The sequence below is a fragment of the Oncorhynchus clarkii genome, unplaced genomic scaffold, assembly GCF_045791955.1.
Source record: "Oncorhynchus clarkii lewisi isolate Uvic-CL-2024 unplaced genomic scaffold, UVic_Ocla_1.0 unplaced_contig_1240_pilon_pilon, whole genome shotgun sequence".
Lineage (NCBI taxonomy): Eukaryota > Metazoa > Chordata > Actinopteri > Salmoniformes > Salmonidae > Oncorhynchus > Oncorhynchus clarkii.
The window spans coordinates 66406-82754 of NW_027261092.1; the positions used below are offsets into that span (position 1 = coordinate 66406).

Consider the following 16349-nt stretch of genomic DNA (forward strand, 5'->3'; position numbering starts at 1 on the left):
TACATCAGGTGTTTCTATAGTCATATCCAACGTTACATCAGGTGTTTCTATAGTCGTATCCAACGTTACATCAGGTGTTTCTATAGTCGTATCCAACGTTACATCAGGTGTTTCTATAGTCGTATCCAACGTTACATCAGGTGTTTCTATAGTCGTATCCAACGTTACATCAGGTGTTTCTATAGTCGTATCCAACGATACATCAGGTGTTTCTATAGTCGTATCCAACGTTACATCAGGTGTTTCTATAGTCGTATCCAACGTTACATCAGGTGTTTCTATAGTCGTATCCAACGTTACATCAGGTGTTTCTATAGTCATATCCAACGTTACATCAGGTGTTTCTATAGTCGTATCCAACGTTACATCAGGTGTTTCTATAGTCATATCCAACGTTACATCAGGTGTTTCTATAGTCGTATCCAACGTTACATCAGGTGTTTCTATAGTCGTATCCAACGTTACATCAGGTGTTTCTATAGTCGTATCCAACGTTACATCAGGTGTTTCTATAGTCATATCCAACGTTACATCAGGTGTTTCTATAGTCGTACCTGACGTTACATCAGGTGTTTCTATAGTCGTACCTGACGTTACATCAGGTGTTTCTATAGTCCTACCTGACGTTACATCAGGTGTTTCTATACTCGTATCCAACGTTACATCAGGTGTTTCTATAGTCGTATCCAACGTTACATCAGGTGTTTCTATAGTCGTATCCAACGTTACATCAGGTGTTTCTATAGTCGTATCCAACGTTACATCAGGTGTTTCTATAGTCGTATCCAACGTTACATCAGGTGTTTCTATAGTCGTATCCAACGTTACATCAGGTGTTTCTATAGTCGTATCCAACGTTACATCAGGTGTTTCTATAGTCGTATCCAACGTTACATCAGGTGTTTCTATAGTCGTATCCAACGTTACATCAGGTGTTTCTATAGTCGTATCCAACGTTACATCAGGTGTTTCTATAGTCGTATCCAACGTTACATCAGGTGTTTCTATAGTCGTATCCAACGTTACATCAGGTGTTTCTATAGTCGTACCTGACGTTACATCAGGTGTTTCTATAGTCCTACCTGACGTTACATCAGGTGTTTCTATAGTCGTATCCAACGTTACATCAGGTGTTTCTATAGTCGTATCCAACGTTACATCAGGTGTTTCTATAGTCGTACCTGACGTTACATCAGGTGTTTCTATAGTCCTATCTGACGTTACATCAGGTGTTTCTTCAGCTATTCTAGTACCTAACTTTAGGGACTGAATGTTTCCTCAACGTTACCTTCACAGATGATCAGCAGGTCGTTGTAGCTGAAGCCGGTGGGACACTCGCAGCGGAAGCTCCCTATCTGGTTGATACAGACCCCGCTAGCACAGATACCTGGAATTTCTCTGCACTCATTAATATCTGAAACAGGAAGCAAACCGAATTTTAACAAATCTGTCATATCTTTACTTAAAGTTAAGTCACACTGTAGATGGTTCTTACACTTACAAGTAGCTGAATAGACAGATGCATGTACTGTGTGACATAACTGTTTTTTAATTTAAAAAATGTGCACCCTTTTTTCCCCAATTTCGTGGAATCCAATTGGTAGTTACAGCCTTGTCTCATCGCTGCAACTCCCGTCGAGCGAGAGAGACGAACGTCGAGAGCCGTGCGTCCTCCGAAACCACTGCGCCACTCGGGAGACCCCCATAACTTTTTTTAGGACCAGAAGTGAACGTGGTTCATGTAAAAAATAATACAAGTTGACTAAGTAGGAGCAGAATAGTATGTCTCACCCACTGCTTTCCCAGTTTCAATATCCAGTTTGAAGCCAGGGATGATGTTTCCACAAAGTGTCTTATAGTCACCTGGAAAGCAAAGCCATTCAAAACACTTTTTTACCATGAATAATGCTGTGTATCTGAGTGTGTGTGTCTGTGTCTGTGTGTGTGTGTGTATACGTGCATGCGTGTGCTACTGACCAGTCCCGGGGGTTGGGCAGGCTTCGCAGGGCTTGTTCCAGGCCTTGCCCACGTTATAGGCACAGCAGCAGATCTTGTGGGTGAGGTTGAAGGGCAGCTCGTTCTCACACGTTGTGCCGTTGAAGTTCCTGTAGCACAGGCTCTTTCTCATGTCTGTTTTTTTTATTTAAAGGAACACGGTGGCACAATCAGTTGACCAGTAGAAGATCGTGGTTAAGATAGATTTGATTATGGTTTTAGTGATGTGCCATATGTGATATGTGGTTGTTTCACCTATCTATTTATATGAATGCACTGATTGTGAAGTCGCTCTGGATAAGAGAGTCTGCTAAATGACTGAAACGTCATGTAATAATTAAAATTAAAAAAGTAGGTTACATTAATTAATGAGTTTATATTATTGCAGCATGAGGAATCAGGATGAGGTATATTCCAGACCTGGGTTCAAGTACTCCCTGACGAAGGCCATGCACCCGAAACGAGTCAAGAGTTTTTTAAACTTTTGTTTCCATTGAACATGCCATACAAATAAAGGCATTTTAATTAATTATATGTAGAGTGCCTTGGTTCTCCTTTCTTTTTGATGGCCAATTTACCCCTTTTATCAAAGAGCACCTTCTGTCCACCAACATCTACTGTTGTGTACCTTAGCACCTTCTGTCTACCAAAACCTACTGTTGTGTACCTTAGCACCTTCTGTCTACTAACATCTACTGTTGTGTACCTTAGCAGCTTCTGTCTACTAACATCTACTGTTGTGTACCTTAGCAGCTTCTGTCTACCAAAACCTACTGTTGTGTACCTTAGCACCTTCTGTCTACCAAAACCTACTGTTGTGTACCTTAGCACCTTCTGTCTACTAACATCTACTGTTGTGTACCTTAGCAGCTTCTGTCTACTAACATCTACTGTTGTGTACCTTAGCAGCTTCTGTCTACCAACATCTACTGTTGTGTACCTTAGCACCTTCTGTCTACCAAAACCTACTGTTGTGTACCTTAGCACCTTCTGTCTACTAACATCTACTTTTGTGTACCTTAGCAGCTTCTGTCTACTAACATCTACTGTTGTGTACCTTAGCACATTCTGTCTACCAAAACCTACGGTTGTGTACCTTAGCACATTCTGTCTACCAAAACCTACGGTTGTGTACCTTAGCAGCTTCTGTCTACCAAAACCTACTGTTGTGTACCTTAGCACATTCTGTCTACCAAAACCTACGGTTGTGTACCTTAGCACCTTCTGTCTACCAAAACCTACTGTTGTGTACCTTAGCACATTCTGTCTCCCAAAACCTACTGTTGTGTACCTTAGCAGCGCTTCCTTCCTCCTTTTTATCTACTCTTTTAAATATTTTTAATACTTTGAGTGTTTTCTCTAGCCTGACTGGAGGGCCAGGTGGGCGGGGTTTGACCTTTTGGGACTATACCAGGAATGCTCAATCAACCACAGGTACAGTGTTTGAAATGATTTCAAATAATATAATAATATACGCCATTTAGGAGACGCTTTTATCCATACCCGCATACATTTTACGTATGGGTGGTCCTGAGAATCGACCCCATTATCCGGGTGTTGCAAGCCCCATGTCCTACAAACTGAGCCTACAGAAGGCCAACAAATAGTCTTTAAACCCAGGTCTGGAGTGTACAGAACACATGACTGTGAGTGACTTTGGATAAACGTGTTTCTTCTCATTGAAATACTATATTGTTCTTATTTATACGTTGTGTAATGAAGCACTCACCCATGCAGTTGTTTCCCCCGTTGATCTGCATGTAATCCTGTGGACACACACAGGTGTAGTTCCCCAGTGTGTTGTAGCAGGTGCCAGGGCCGCAGATTACAGGATTCACCACACACTCGTCAATGTCTGCAGGGTCACAGAGGTGATCAGTTCATGGTATTGATGAAAAAAACCTGGTGTCTAATGCTGTGTTTTAGTTATGTTGCTCATAGTTGGTTTTCATTATATTTTGAGCCCACTATTAGAACGTATGTGGATTTTTTTTAAAATCAGGTTACACCGTTACGGTATATGATATATAATTTTTTTTATATATTGTAAAACTTCAATTAAACGTTGAGACTCAAATAGAGCAGCCTGTCCCTTTTAATAGCACACATTTTAGAAAATAAAACATCTGTTTAAAATAAACACAGGGTCTAAATTAATTGTTTATGAGGTTACCATGAATTACCATGAATTGTTAAAAAGGTTTCATGTTTGATCTGTTACATTAAATAATTCAATAATGACTCTAAAAATGATGACAATCATCCGTTTTTATCGCTAGTAAGAAACTGCTAGCCATTGGCTGTTAACTGCTAGCCATTTTTTTTATTTTTTATTTATCCGTTATTTTACCAGGTAAGTTGACTGAGAACACGTTCTCATTTGCAGCAACGACCTGGGGAATAGTTACAGGGGAGAGGAGGGGGATGAATGAGCCAATTGTAAACTGGGGATTATTAGGTGACCGTGATGGTTTGAGGGTCAGATTGGGAATTTAACCAGGACACCGAGGTTAACACCCCTACTCTTACGATAAGTGCCATGGGATCTTTAATGACCTCGGAGAGTCAGGACACCCGTTTAACGTCCCATCCGAGAGACGGCACCCTACACAGGGCAGTGTCCCCAATCACTGCCCTGGGGCATTGGGATATTTTTTAGACCAGTGGAAAGAGTGCCTCCTACTGGCCCTCCAACACCACTTCCAGCAGCATCTGGTCTCCCATCCAAGGACTGACCAGGACCAACCCTGCTTAGCTTCAGAAGCAAGCCAGCAGTGGTATGCAGGGTGGTATGCTGCTGGCATTGGCTGCTAACAGCTGAGAACCGCTAGCCATTGGCTGCTAACAGCTGAGAACCGCTAGCCATTGGCTGCTAACAGCTGAGAACTGCTAGCCATTGGCTACTAACAGCTGAGAACTGCTAGCCATTGGCTGCTAACAGCTGAGAACTGCTAGCCATTGGCTGCTAACAGCTGAGAACTGCTAGTTAACTGGCAAGCACAAAAACAGTCAACAGATCCCTAAAAATCATCCGATCACTCTATTGGGGCGAAAGTAAGAACTGCCGAAAAATCCACAGTCAAAGAGGAGAATAATTACTCTGTCAAGTAAACGTTTTTAAGCCAAAAGAAACGTGACACAGAGTGTAAACGATAACACAGTTCAGGAAATGAAGAAATTGATTAAAATGCAGGAAGTGAATGCTGGAATTTAACAATTAACTATTCAAATTAGCAAAGCTGTGTGCATTAACGATACAGAAGCAAGGCTCAAATAGAAGCCTGTCTAATAAGTGCCTGCTGTGTTTAGTGATTTAAGTTTTTTTTTAAAACACTTTACAGTATGTAAAACATATTTTTTTAAATAAAATAATGTAAGCTATACAAAAATGAGCAGTCAGGGTGAATTATCACTATTATGGCATGGTGTCTCACCCTCACAGATAATTGAATGGGATGTTAAATGGCATGGTGTCTCACCTTCACAGATGATTGAAAGGGGATGTTAAATGGCATGGTGTCTCACCTTCACAGATGCGACTGTCTATGTTGAGGTAGTAGCCAGGAGGACAGTCACATGAGAAGCTGCCAAACGTGTTGACACAGTTTCCTCCCTGACACAGGCCTGGCAGCTCCAAACACTCATCTATGTCTGGAGGAGAAGACAAAACAAGATTACAGAATGATCCCAATGAGCCCAATGATCTCAAACATCCCAATGATCCCAAACATCCCAATGATCCCAATCATCCCAATGATCCCAAACAACCCAGTGATCCCAAACATCCCAATGATCCCAAACATCCCAGTGATCCCAAACATCCCAATGATCCCAAACATCCCAATGATCCCAATGAGCCCAATGATCCCAAACATCCCAGTGATCCCAAACATCCCAATGATCCCAAACATCCCAGTGATCCCAAACATCCCAATGATCCCAAACATCCCAGTGATCCCAAACATCCCAATGATCCCAAACATCCCAGTGATCCCAAACATCCCAGTGATCCCAAACATCCCAATGATCCCAAACATCCCAGTGATCCCAAACATCCCAATGATCCCAAACATCCCAATGATCCCAAACATCCCAATGATCTCAATGATCTCAAACATCCCAATGATCTCAAACATCCCAATGATCTCAAACATCCCAATGATCTCAAACATCCCAATGATCCCAAACATCCCAATGATCCCAAACATCCCAATGATCCCACACATCCCAATGATCCCAAACATCCCAATGATCTCAAACATCCCAATGATCTCAAACATCCCAATGATCCCAAACATCCCAATGATCCCAGTGATCCCAAACATCCCAATGATCCCAAACATCCCAATGATCTCAAACATCCCAATGATCACAAACATCCTGAGATTCCAGAAACATCCCAATAATCCCAAACATCCGAAACATCCCAAGATTCCAGAAACATCCCAATAATCCCAAACATCCGAAACATCCCAAGATTCCAGAAACATCCCAATGATCCCAAACATCCCAATGATCTCAAACATCCCAATGATCACAAACATCCCAATGATCACAAACATCCCAAGATTCCAGAAACATCCCAATGATCCCAAACATCCCAAGAATCCAGAAACATCCCAATAATCCCAAACATCCGAAAGAGTCCAAGATTCCAGAAACATCCCAATGATCCCAAACATCCTGAGATTCCAGAAACATCCCAATAATCCCAAACATCCGAAACATCCCAAGATTCCAGAAACATCCCAAAAATCCTAGTTTGACATTTGCACAAATCATGAGTCGATGTCAATGGAAGATCTGTGCAAAAAAGTCAGTTATAGGATTTGAGCCTTACAGATGGTATCAACAAAGGTTTAGGTTCCAGACTCTTATCAATGGAATCAGAATCAAAGGTTTTTGTTTTCTCTACATGATATTACAACCAAAACTGTATTAAAATTACAAATCCTTGCAAAAGATTGATCATATAGATTTATATTAAAAGAGCTTGGTCTTGAACGCAGCCCGCAACGCGGTTAGCCATTGTGGCTGGGACCGAAGATTGTCCCGGGTTTGTGGCTGTCTAGATCCCTGCTGTTTGTTGTTTTCAATTTTCCCCGTGACCTGTCCTGTCTGGAACTGCCAGGGGTAAAACAGCCTAACATACGTTGCTAGCTACCATGACAAAGACCTAAGCGCCGGCAGGAGTACCGTTGAGGACAGTGCCTGTGGTGTCTCTCTATCACACGTGATGGATCTTTTAAAGAAATAAAAAGAGACCAACAAGCAGTTGTTACAACAACAAGAAAATAGTTTCAAGTGTTTTGTCCAAATACTTGTGGATTCTACTAATAAAAGAATGGATGACCTGACCAGAGAGGTCCAGGACCTGAAGAATAGTTTGCAGTTCTCCCAGGGTCAGCTCGACAGGTTGAAACAGGTTGAAACAGGAGAACGGCAAGATGACAGCAATCTGGAAGTCATTGAGAGAGGACATCAGTTCTGTGTGTGAATCCATGATAACAATGACAGATAAATCAGACTATCTGGAGGGACAATCAAGGCGAAACAACATGGTTGTGGACGGAATTGCAGAAACTCCACATGAGACCTGGATGGAGGACAAAGTGAGGGAAATGATCTCTGAGAAATTGAAGATGGACCACAGGAAGATTGAGGTGGAGCGCGCCCACAGGATTCGAAAACCAACCACCGGCCCAGGTGACAGGCCCAGGACGATAGTGGTCAAGTTCCTGAGGTTCAAAGACAATGTAGCTGTTCTGGAAAGAGCCAAGAACTTGAGAGGAACATATATCTTCCTCAACGAGGACTATCCTGAAGCTGTGCGCCAGAAGAGGAAAGAACTGATCCCAGCCATGAAAGCTGCCAGAGCGTGTGGGGACATTGCGTACATCCTCTACGACAGACTCATTGTCCACCCTCCCTCCCAGAAGTCTGGAAGGGATGAGAGAGCCAAGCCTATGGGTTCATAGCCTCAACCCTGTAGCACACGCACACACACACACACACACACACACACACACACACACACACAAATTGATTAATGGACTGCTGAATATTTTTTTTTCTCTTGCTTTGTCATTTCTTTTCAATATTTTGTTTTTCTCTGATAAACTACCCAGGAAAGGGCTGAAAATAGCCCATATGAATATATGTAGCCTTAGAAATAAGGTTCATGAAATCAATAACTTGCTAACATCAGATAACATTCATATACTAGCCATTTCTGAGACTCACTTAGATTATTCATTTGATGATACATCAGTAGCAATACAAGGACATAAAATCTATAGAAGAGACAGGAATGCTTATGGGGTAGGTGTTGCTGTATATATTCAGAGCCACGTCCCTGTAATGCTTAGAGAAGATCTTATGTCAAGTGTTATTGAAGTGTTGTGGTTGCAGGTTCACTTGGCACATCTAAAGCCTTTCCTTTTGGGGTGTTGCTATAGGCTACCAAGTGCTAACAGTTAGTATCTAAATAATATGTGTGAAATGCTTGATAGTGTATGTGATGTAAACAGAGAGGTCTACTTTCTTGGAACCTGAATATTCACTGGTTTTCATCAAGCTGTCCGCTCAACAGGAAGCTTCTCACTGTAACCAGTGCCTGTAATCTGGTTCAGGTTATTAATCAACCTACCAGGGTGATTACAAACACTACAGGAACAAGATCATCCACATGTATCAATCACATGTTTACTAATACGGTAGAACTTTGTTCTAAAGCTGTATCTGAACCCATTGGATGCAGTGATCACAATATACTGACTATATAGTGACTATTGTGAATATATCCAGTAAAGACAAAGTTCCAACAGCTGGGCCTAAAATAGTTCTATAAGAGATCATACAAAACATTTTGCTGTGACTCTTCTGTGGACTATGTTAAATATATGTGTTGGTCTGATGTGATAAATGAGGAGCATCCAGACGCTGCACTTCATGAATTTCTGAAATCGCTTCTTCCAATTATTGATAAACATGAACCTGTTAAGAAACTGACTGTTAGAACTGTTAAGGCTCCATGGATTGATGAGGAATTGAAAAACTGTCTGGTTGAAAGAGATGGGGGGGGAAAGGAAGTGGCTGTTAAGTCTGGCTGCACATCTGACTGGCTGACTTACTGCACATCTGTCTGGCTGACTAACTGCACATCTGTCTGGCTGACTTACTGCACATCTGACTGGCTGACTTACTGCACATCTGACTGGCTGACTTACTGCACATCTGACTGGCTGACTTACTGCACATCTGACTGGCTGACTTACTGTACATCTGACTGGCTGACTTACTGCACATCTGACTGGCTGACATAATGCACATCTGACTGGCTGACATACTGTACATCTGATTGGTTTACTTACTGCAAACTGAGAAATGATGTGACTGAACTCAACCAAAAGAAGAAGAAACTTCATTATGAAGCCAAGATCAACGATATAGAGAATGCGGGAAAAACACTTTGGAGTACTTCAAATGAAATTATGGGCAGAAAGACAAATTCAACTCCCTCTTTCATCGAATCAGATGGCTTATTCAATTTTGTAAAGTTAGTGTGGGAGAGGTGGAAAAATGATTGTTAATTATCAATAATGACAACTTAGATGGAAAGCTACTGAGGATGGTAGCTGACTCTATAGCCACTCCTATCAGTCATATTTTTAATCTGAGCCTAGAGGAAAGTCTTTGTCTTCAGGCCTGGAGCCAAAGAAGTCATTCCGCTACCCAAGAGTGGTAAAGCGGCCTTTACTGGTTCTAACAGCAGACCGACAGTTGAAGTCAGAAGTGTATACATACACCTTAGCCAAATACATTAAACTCAGTTTTTCACAATTCCTGACATTTAATACTTGGAAAATACTTGTAAAAATGTCCTTTCTTAGTAGGATCCCCACTTTATTTTAAGAATGTGAAATGTCAGAAAAATAGTAGAGAGACTGATTTATTTCAGCTTTTATTTATTTCATCACATTCCCAGTGGGTCAGAAGTTTACATACACTCAATTAGGGTTTGGTAGCATTGCCATTAAATTGTTTAACTTGGGTCAAACATTTTGGGTAGCCTTCCACAAGCTTCCCACAATAAGTTGGGTGAATTTTGGCCCATTCCTCCTGACAGAGTCAGGATTGTAGGCCTCCTTGCTCGCACACACTTTTTCAGTTCTGCCAACACATTTTCTATAGGATTGAGGTCAGGGCTTTGTGATGGCCACTCCAATACCTTGACTTTGTTGTCCCTTAAGCCATTTTGCCACAACTTTGGAAGTATGCTTAGGGTCATTGTCCATTAGGAAGACCCATTTGCAACCAAGCTTTAACTTCCTGACTGATGTCTTGAGATGTTTCTTCAATATATCCACATAATTTTCCTCCCTCATGGTGCCATCTATTTGTGAAGTGCACCAGTCCCTCCTGCAGCAAAGCACCCCCACAACATGATGCTGCCACCCCCATGCTTCACGGTTGGGATGGTGTTCTTCGGCTTGCAAGTCTCCCCTTTTTCCTCTAAACATAACGATGGTCATTGTGGCCAAACAGTTCTATTTCTGTTTCATCAGATCAGATGACATTTCTCAAAAAAGTATGATCTGTGTCACAACGTGCAGTTGCAAACCGTAGTCTGGCATTTTTATGGGGGTTTTGGAGCAGTGGCTTCTTCCTTGCTGAGTGGCCTTTCAGGTTATGTTGATATAGGACTCGTTTTTACTGTGGCTATAGATACTTTTGTACCTGTTTCCTTCAGCATCTTCACAAGGTCCTTTGCTGTTGTTCTGGGATTGACTTGCACTTCTCGCACCCAAGTATGTTCATCTCTAGGAGACAGAACACGTCTCCTTCATGAGCGGTATGACGGCTGTGTGGTCCCATGGTGTTTATACTTGCGTACTATTGTGTTTGTACAGATGAACGTGGTACCTTCAGGCGTTTGGAAATTGCTCCCAAGGATGAACCAGACTTGCGGAGGTCTCCAATTTTCTTTTTAGGTCTTGGCTGATTTCTTTTGATTTTCTCATGATGTCAAGCAAAGAGGCACTGAGTTGAAGGTAGGCCTTTAAATACATCCACAGGTACACCTCCAATTGACAGTCAACTTACTGTATGTAAACTTCTGACCCACTGGAATTGTGATACAGTGAATTATAAGTGAAATAATCTGTCTGTAAACAATTGTGGGAAAAATGAGTTGTGTCATGCACAAAGTAGATGTCCTAACCGACTTGCCAAAACTATAGTTTGTTAACAAGAAATGTGTGGAGTGGTTGAAAAACGAGTTTTAATGACTCCAGCCTAAGTGTATGTAAACTTCTGACATCAACTGTATACGCTTGCTGCCAGCTCCTAGAAAACTGTTGGAAAGGACTGTGTTTGACCAAATACAATGCTATTTCTCTGTAAACAAATTAACAACAGACTGTCTGCATGCTTATAGAGAAGGGCACTCAACATGTACTGAACTGACAGAAATTACTGATGATTGGTTGAAAGAAATAGATAATAAGAAGATTGTGGGAGCTGTACTGTTAGATTTCAGTGCAGCCTTTGATATTACTGACCATAAGCTGTTGTTGAGAAAACTTAAGTGCTATGGTTTTTCAACCTCTGCCATATCGTGGATTCAGAGCTATCTATCTAATAGAACTCAGAGGGTTGTATTTAATGGAAGCTTCTCTAATGTCAAACATGTAAAGTGTGGTGTACCGCAGGGCAGCTCTCTAGGCCCTCTACTCTTTTCTATTTTTACCAATGACCTGCCGCTGACATTAAACAAAGCATGTGTGTCCATGAATGCTGATGATTCAACCATATACGTGTAACGGCTCTCGTTTGTAGAATGAAGAGTGGACCAAGGCGCAGCGTGGAAAATGTTCATGATTTGAATATTCAAAAACACTTAAACAAAATAACAAACGTGAAAACGAAAGCGCACAGTTCTGTCAGGCACAGACACTAAACAGAAAACAAGATCCCACAAACTCAGGTGGAAAACAGGCTGCCTAAGAAATGATTCCCAATCAGAGACAACGATAGACAGCTGCCTCTGATTGGGAACCATACCCGGCCAAAAACAAAGAAATAGAAAACATAGAATTTCCCACCCGAGTCACACCCTGACCTAACCAAACATGGAGAAGAATAAGGATCTCTAAGGTCAGGGCGTGAAAATACGCATCAGCAACCACAGCTAATGAAGTCACTGAAACCCTTAACAAAGAGTTGCAGTCTGTTCTGGAATAGGTGGCCAGTAATAAACTGGTCCTGAACATCTCTAAAACTAAGAGCATTGTATTTGGTACAAATCATTCCTTAAGTTCTAGACCTCAGCTGAATCTGGTAATGAATGGTGTGGCTGTTGAACAAGTTGAGGAGACTAAATTACTTGGTGTTGCCTTAGATTGTAAACTGTCATGGTCAAAACATATAGATTCAATGGTTGTAAAGATGGGGAGAAGTCTGAAGTCTGTCCATAATAAAGAGATACTCTGCTTTTTGACACCACACTCCACAAAGCGAGTCCTGCTCTAGTTATATCTGATCTTGATTATTGTCCAGTCGTGTGGTCCAGTGCTGCAAGGAAAGACCTAGTTAAACTGCAGCCGGTCCAGAACAGGGAGCCACGTTTTGCTCTTCATTGTAGTCAGAGGGCTGATATAAATACTATGCCAGTCTCTCTTAGCTGGGAGTTGAGGAAGGACTGACTGCACCACTTATTTTTATAAGAAACAATGTGTTGAAAATCCCTAATTGTTTGCAGAGTCAACTTACACACAGCTCTGACACACACACTTACCTCACCAGACATGCCACCAGGGGTCTTTTCACGGTCCCCAAATACAGAACAAATTCAAGGAAGCGTACAGTATTATATAGAGCCCTTATAGAATGGAACTCTGTTCCATCTCATATTGCTCAAATAAACAGCGAACTTGGTTTCAAAAAACAGATAAAGCAACACCTCTCCCCCATGTGACGTAGATAGTTTGTGTGTATACATTGGTATGTAGGCTAAGTGTGCCTTTTTAAAAACGTATGTAGTTCTGTCCTTGAGCTGTTCTTGTCTAATGATGTTCTGTAATATGTAATTCTGTATTATGTTTTGTGTGAACCCCAGGAAGAGTAGCTGCCGCTTTTGCATCAGCTAATGGGGATCCTGATAAAATACCAAATACCAATACGAATGAAAAGAGAGTATGCATTATGAATTGTTTTTCTGCACCTATGCAGTACAGTATGCAAGGCATAGTTAAAGTAGTTTACCAGAGATCAATTTTAGTAAGCGGATGGTTACCTTCTAGTATGATGGTGACTGGGTTGGGCCTGAAACCCTCTCCTCCTGGGCAAAGTGTGTTATAGTCCGCTGCAGAACACACTTCATATCAGTACACTCATATGGGGTATACACTTCAAGTATAGTTTCCATTTTGTCTGTTGTTGAGTAACAAAGGCTCCATTTACACAGGCAGCCCAAATTCCGATCTTTAGCCAAAAATACAAATTATTGGCAAAATATCAGAATTGGGCTGCCTGTGTAAACACAGCCAAACGGTTTGAATGTAACAGGACCAATCATTGAACAAGTAGTGAGAACTGTAATGTAGAACTGACTGAATTCAGAAACCGTAGTGAGGAGGTTTAGCCAAATCAGACTAACCTGTTGTGTACGAGCATAAAATATAATATTGTAAATCTAAATGCATACTTTGTTAACCTACTCAGAACGACTACAGCACTGTTGTGAGTGTGTATCGTTATAAGAGTGTGTGAGCCTGTACATAAAGGAATTAAATAATAGTTTTTGCCCGGCACCACTATTCTCACTATTCCCTCCTTTTCTTCATTGAGCCTCTACACACGCAACGATACAGGAAGTTAAATAAACAATCACATAGTCAAACGGAGTCTTACTGGTGTTGGGAGCGGAGCAGAGTTCACAGGGGTTTCCCCAGGCACGCCCCAGGGAGCAGCAGCAGGAGGAGCGGCTGACTCCCACTCCCACCTCCACACTGCAGGACCGCCTGTCACCCCTGGGTCCATGCTCCAGGAAACAGTTCCCCACACGTGTGTCTGGTACACAAGAGAGGAGGAGGAGGAGAACCAACAGGGTTGTGTTCATTAAGGCACGCAACTGAAAAAACTTTTTAAACATTTTGGAACAGAAAATAAAAAGGGAGAGTTTCTTATGGGTTTAATGTTGTTTTTTCTTTCTCTCTCCATTTGGTGCCTAATACATGACTCAGAGGAGTAATTACAGTTGACATCGGTGAGACCACGGGGTTCATTAGGGCAGTGTTTCCCAACTCCAGTCCTCCAGTAACCCCAACAGTACACATTATGTAGGGCAGTGTTTCCCAACTCCAGTCCTCCAGTAACCCCAACAGCACACATTATGTAGGGTAGTGTTTCCCAACTCCAGTCCTCCAGTAACCCCAACAGTACACATTATGTAGGGCAGTGTTTCCCAACTCCAGTCCTCCAGTAACCCCAACAGTACACATTATGTAGGGCAGTGTTTCCCAACTCCAGTCCTCCAGTAACCCCTACAGTACACATTATGTAGGGCAGTGTTTCCCAGTCCTCCAGTAACCCCAACAGTACACATTATGTAGGGCAGTGTTTCCCAACTCCAGTCCTCCAGTAACCCCTACAGTACACATTATGTAGGGCAGTGTTTCCCAGTCCTCCAGTAACCCCAACAGAACACATTATGTAGGGCAGTGTTTCCCAACTCCAGTCCTCCAGTAACCCCTACAGTACACATTATGTAGGGCAGTGTTTCCCAACTCCAGTCCTCCAGTAACCCCAACAGTACACATTATGCAGGGCAGTGTTTCCCAACTCCAGTCCTCCAGTAACCCCAACAGAACACATTATGTAGGGCAGTGTTTCCCAGTCCTCCAGTAACCCCAACAGCACACATTATGTAGGGTAGTGTTTCACAACTCCAGTCCTCCAGTAACCCCAACAGTACACATTATGTAGGGCAGTGTTTCCCAACTCCAGTCCTCCAGTAACCCCAACAGTACACATTATGTAGGGCAGTGTTCCCCAACTCCAGTCCTCCAGTAACCCCAACAGTACACATTATGCAGGGCAGTGTTTCCCAACTCCAGTCCTACAGTAACCCCAACAGAACACATTATGTAGGGCAGTGTTTCCCAGTCCTCCAGTAACCCCAACAGTACACATTATGCAGGGCAGTGTTTCCCAACTCCAGTCCTACAGTAACCCCAACAGTACACATTATGTAGGGCAGTGTTTCCCAACTCCAGTCCTCCAGTAACCCCAACAGTACACATTATGTAGGGCAGTGTTTCCCAACTCCAGTCCTCCAGTAACCCCAACAGTACACATTATGCAGGGCAGTGTTTCCCAACTCCAGTCCTACAGTAACCCCAACAGTACACATTATGTAGGGCAGTGTTTCCCAGTCCTCCAGTAACCCCAACAGAACACATTTTTGTTGTAGCCCTGAACAAACACATCTGATTCTACTTGTCAACGAATCATCAAGCCCTCAATTAGTATAATTTATCTGGAGGAACAACAAAAATGTGTGCTGTCGGGGGTACTCAAGGACCAGAGTTGGGAAACACTGCATTAAGACACGCAATTGAGAATGTTTTTAAAACGTTTTGCCATGAAAAAATAAAATGAGCTTGTAATAACTTACCTACACATCCCACCCCTGTAGGGTTGAGTTCAAAGTCCGGAGGACAGTTACACTCGTAGGAGCCATCGATGTTCACACACAGCCCGTTCACACAGTTGATGGGGTCCTGGCACTCGTCCACGTCTTGGTTACACACACACACAGACACAGACACACACACGCACGCACGCACGCACACACACACACACACACAAAAAAAGCTTTCACTTTTCAAAGACTTTTCAAACAATAAATATAAATATGCTATAAATATAATATGAAATATGATATACTACGATCCCCAATGATCATAAATGATTTGTACAGCAGCTTCCATGAGACTTGGCACTTTGACACCACAAAAAAAAAAATCTCCCCATCAAAATGTTGGAAAACTATGGAAATATGAAAACCATGAATCATGGTGGGTGGTGGTATTCAGAAACCCCCCAGAGATCCTGCCACTGTAAACCTCACCATTCTTCTACCAGTTTAAACCTTCAACCCCCATCCACTTCAGACTGCACTGACACCCCATAAAGGAGCGCATCCAGGTTAAAAGGTCATTTCATCATATCTGGAGCAGAGCAGAGACTGCTTAGCCTGCTTCCAAAAATGGCACCCTACTCCCTATTTGGTGGAGCACTACATCGGGAATAGGATCCACCTCCACTGCAGGTTTAGGAGGATGACATCA

At 42.3% G+C, this 16349-nt stretch overlaps 1 protein-coding gene across 1 annotated transcript in view; it reads right to left on the reverse strand.

Moving 5' to 3' along the window:
* LOC139404746 (fibrillin-2-like) overlaps positions 1-16349 on the reverse strand; it is a gene marked incomplete at its 3' end in the record, with an annotated part of 232358 nt that overhangs the window by 65977 nt on the left and 150032 nt on the right. Inside the window, exons 35-42 of the mRNA XM_071147349.1 lie at positions 15674-15796; positions 13909-14067; positions 13292-13360; positions 5521-5646; positions 3725-3850; positions 1978-2130; positions 1792-1863; positions 1289-1414 (exon numbers count right to left, since the gene is read on the reverse strand). Of these exons, the coding sequence (XP_071003450.1) occupies positions 1289-1414; positions 1792-1863; positions 1978-2130; positions 3725-3850; positions 5521-5646; positions 13292-13360; positions 13909-14067; positions 15674-15796 (954 nt within the window). The remainder of the gene's footprint in view (positions 1-1288; positions 1415-1791; positions 1864-1977; positions 2131-3724; positions 3851-5520; positions 5647-13291; positions 13361-13908; positions 14068-15673; positions 15797-16349) is intronic.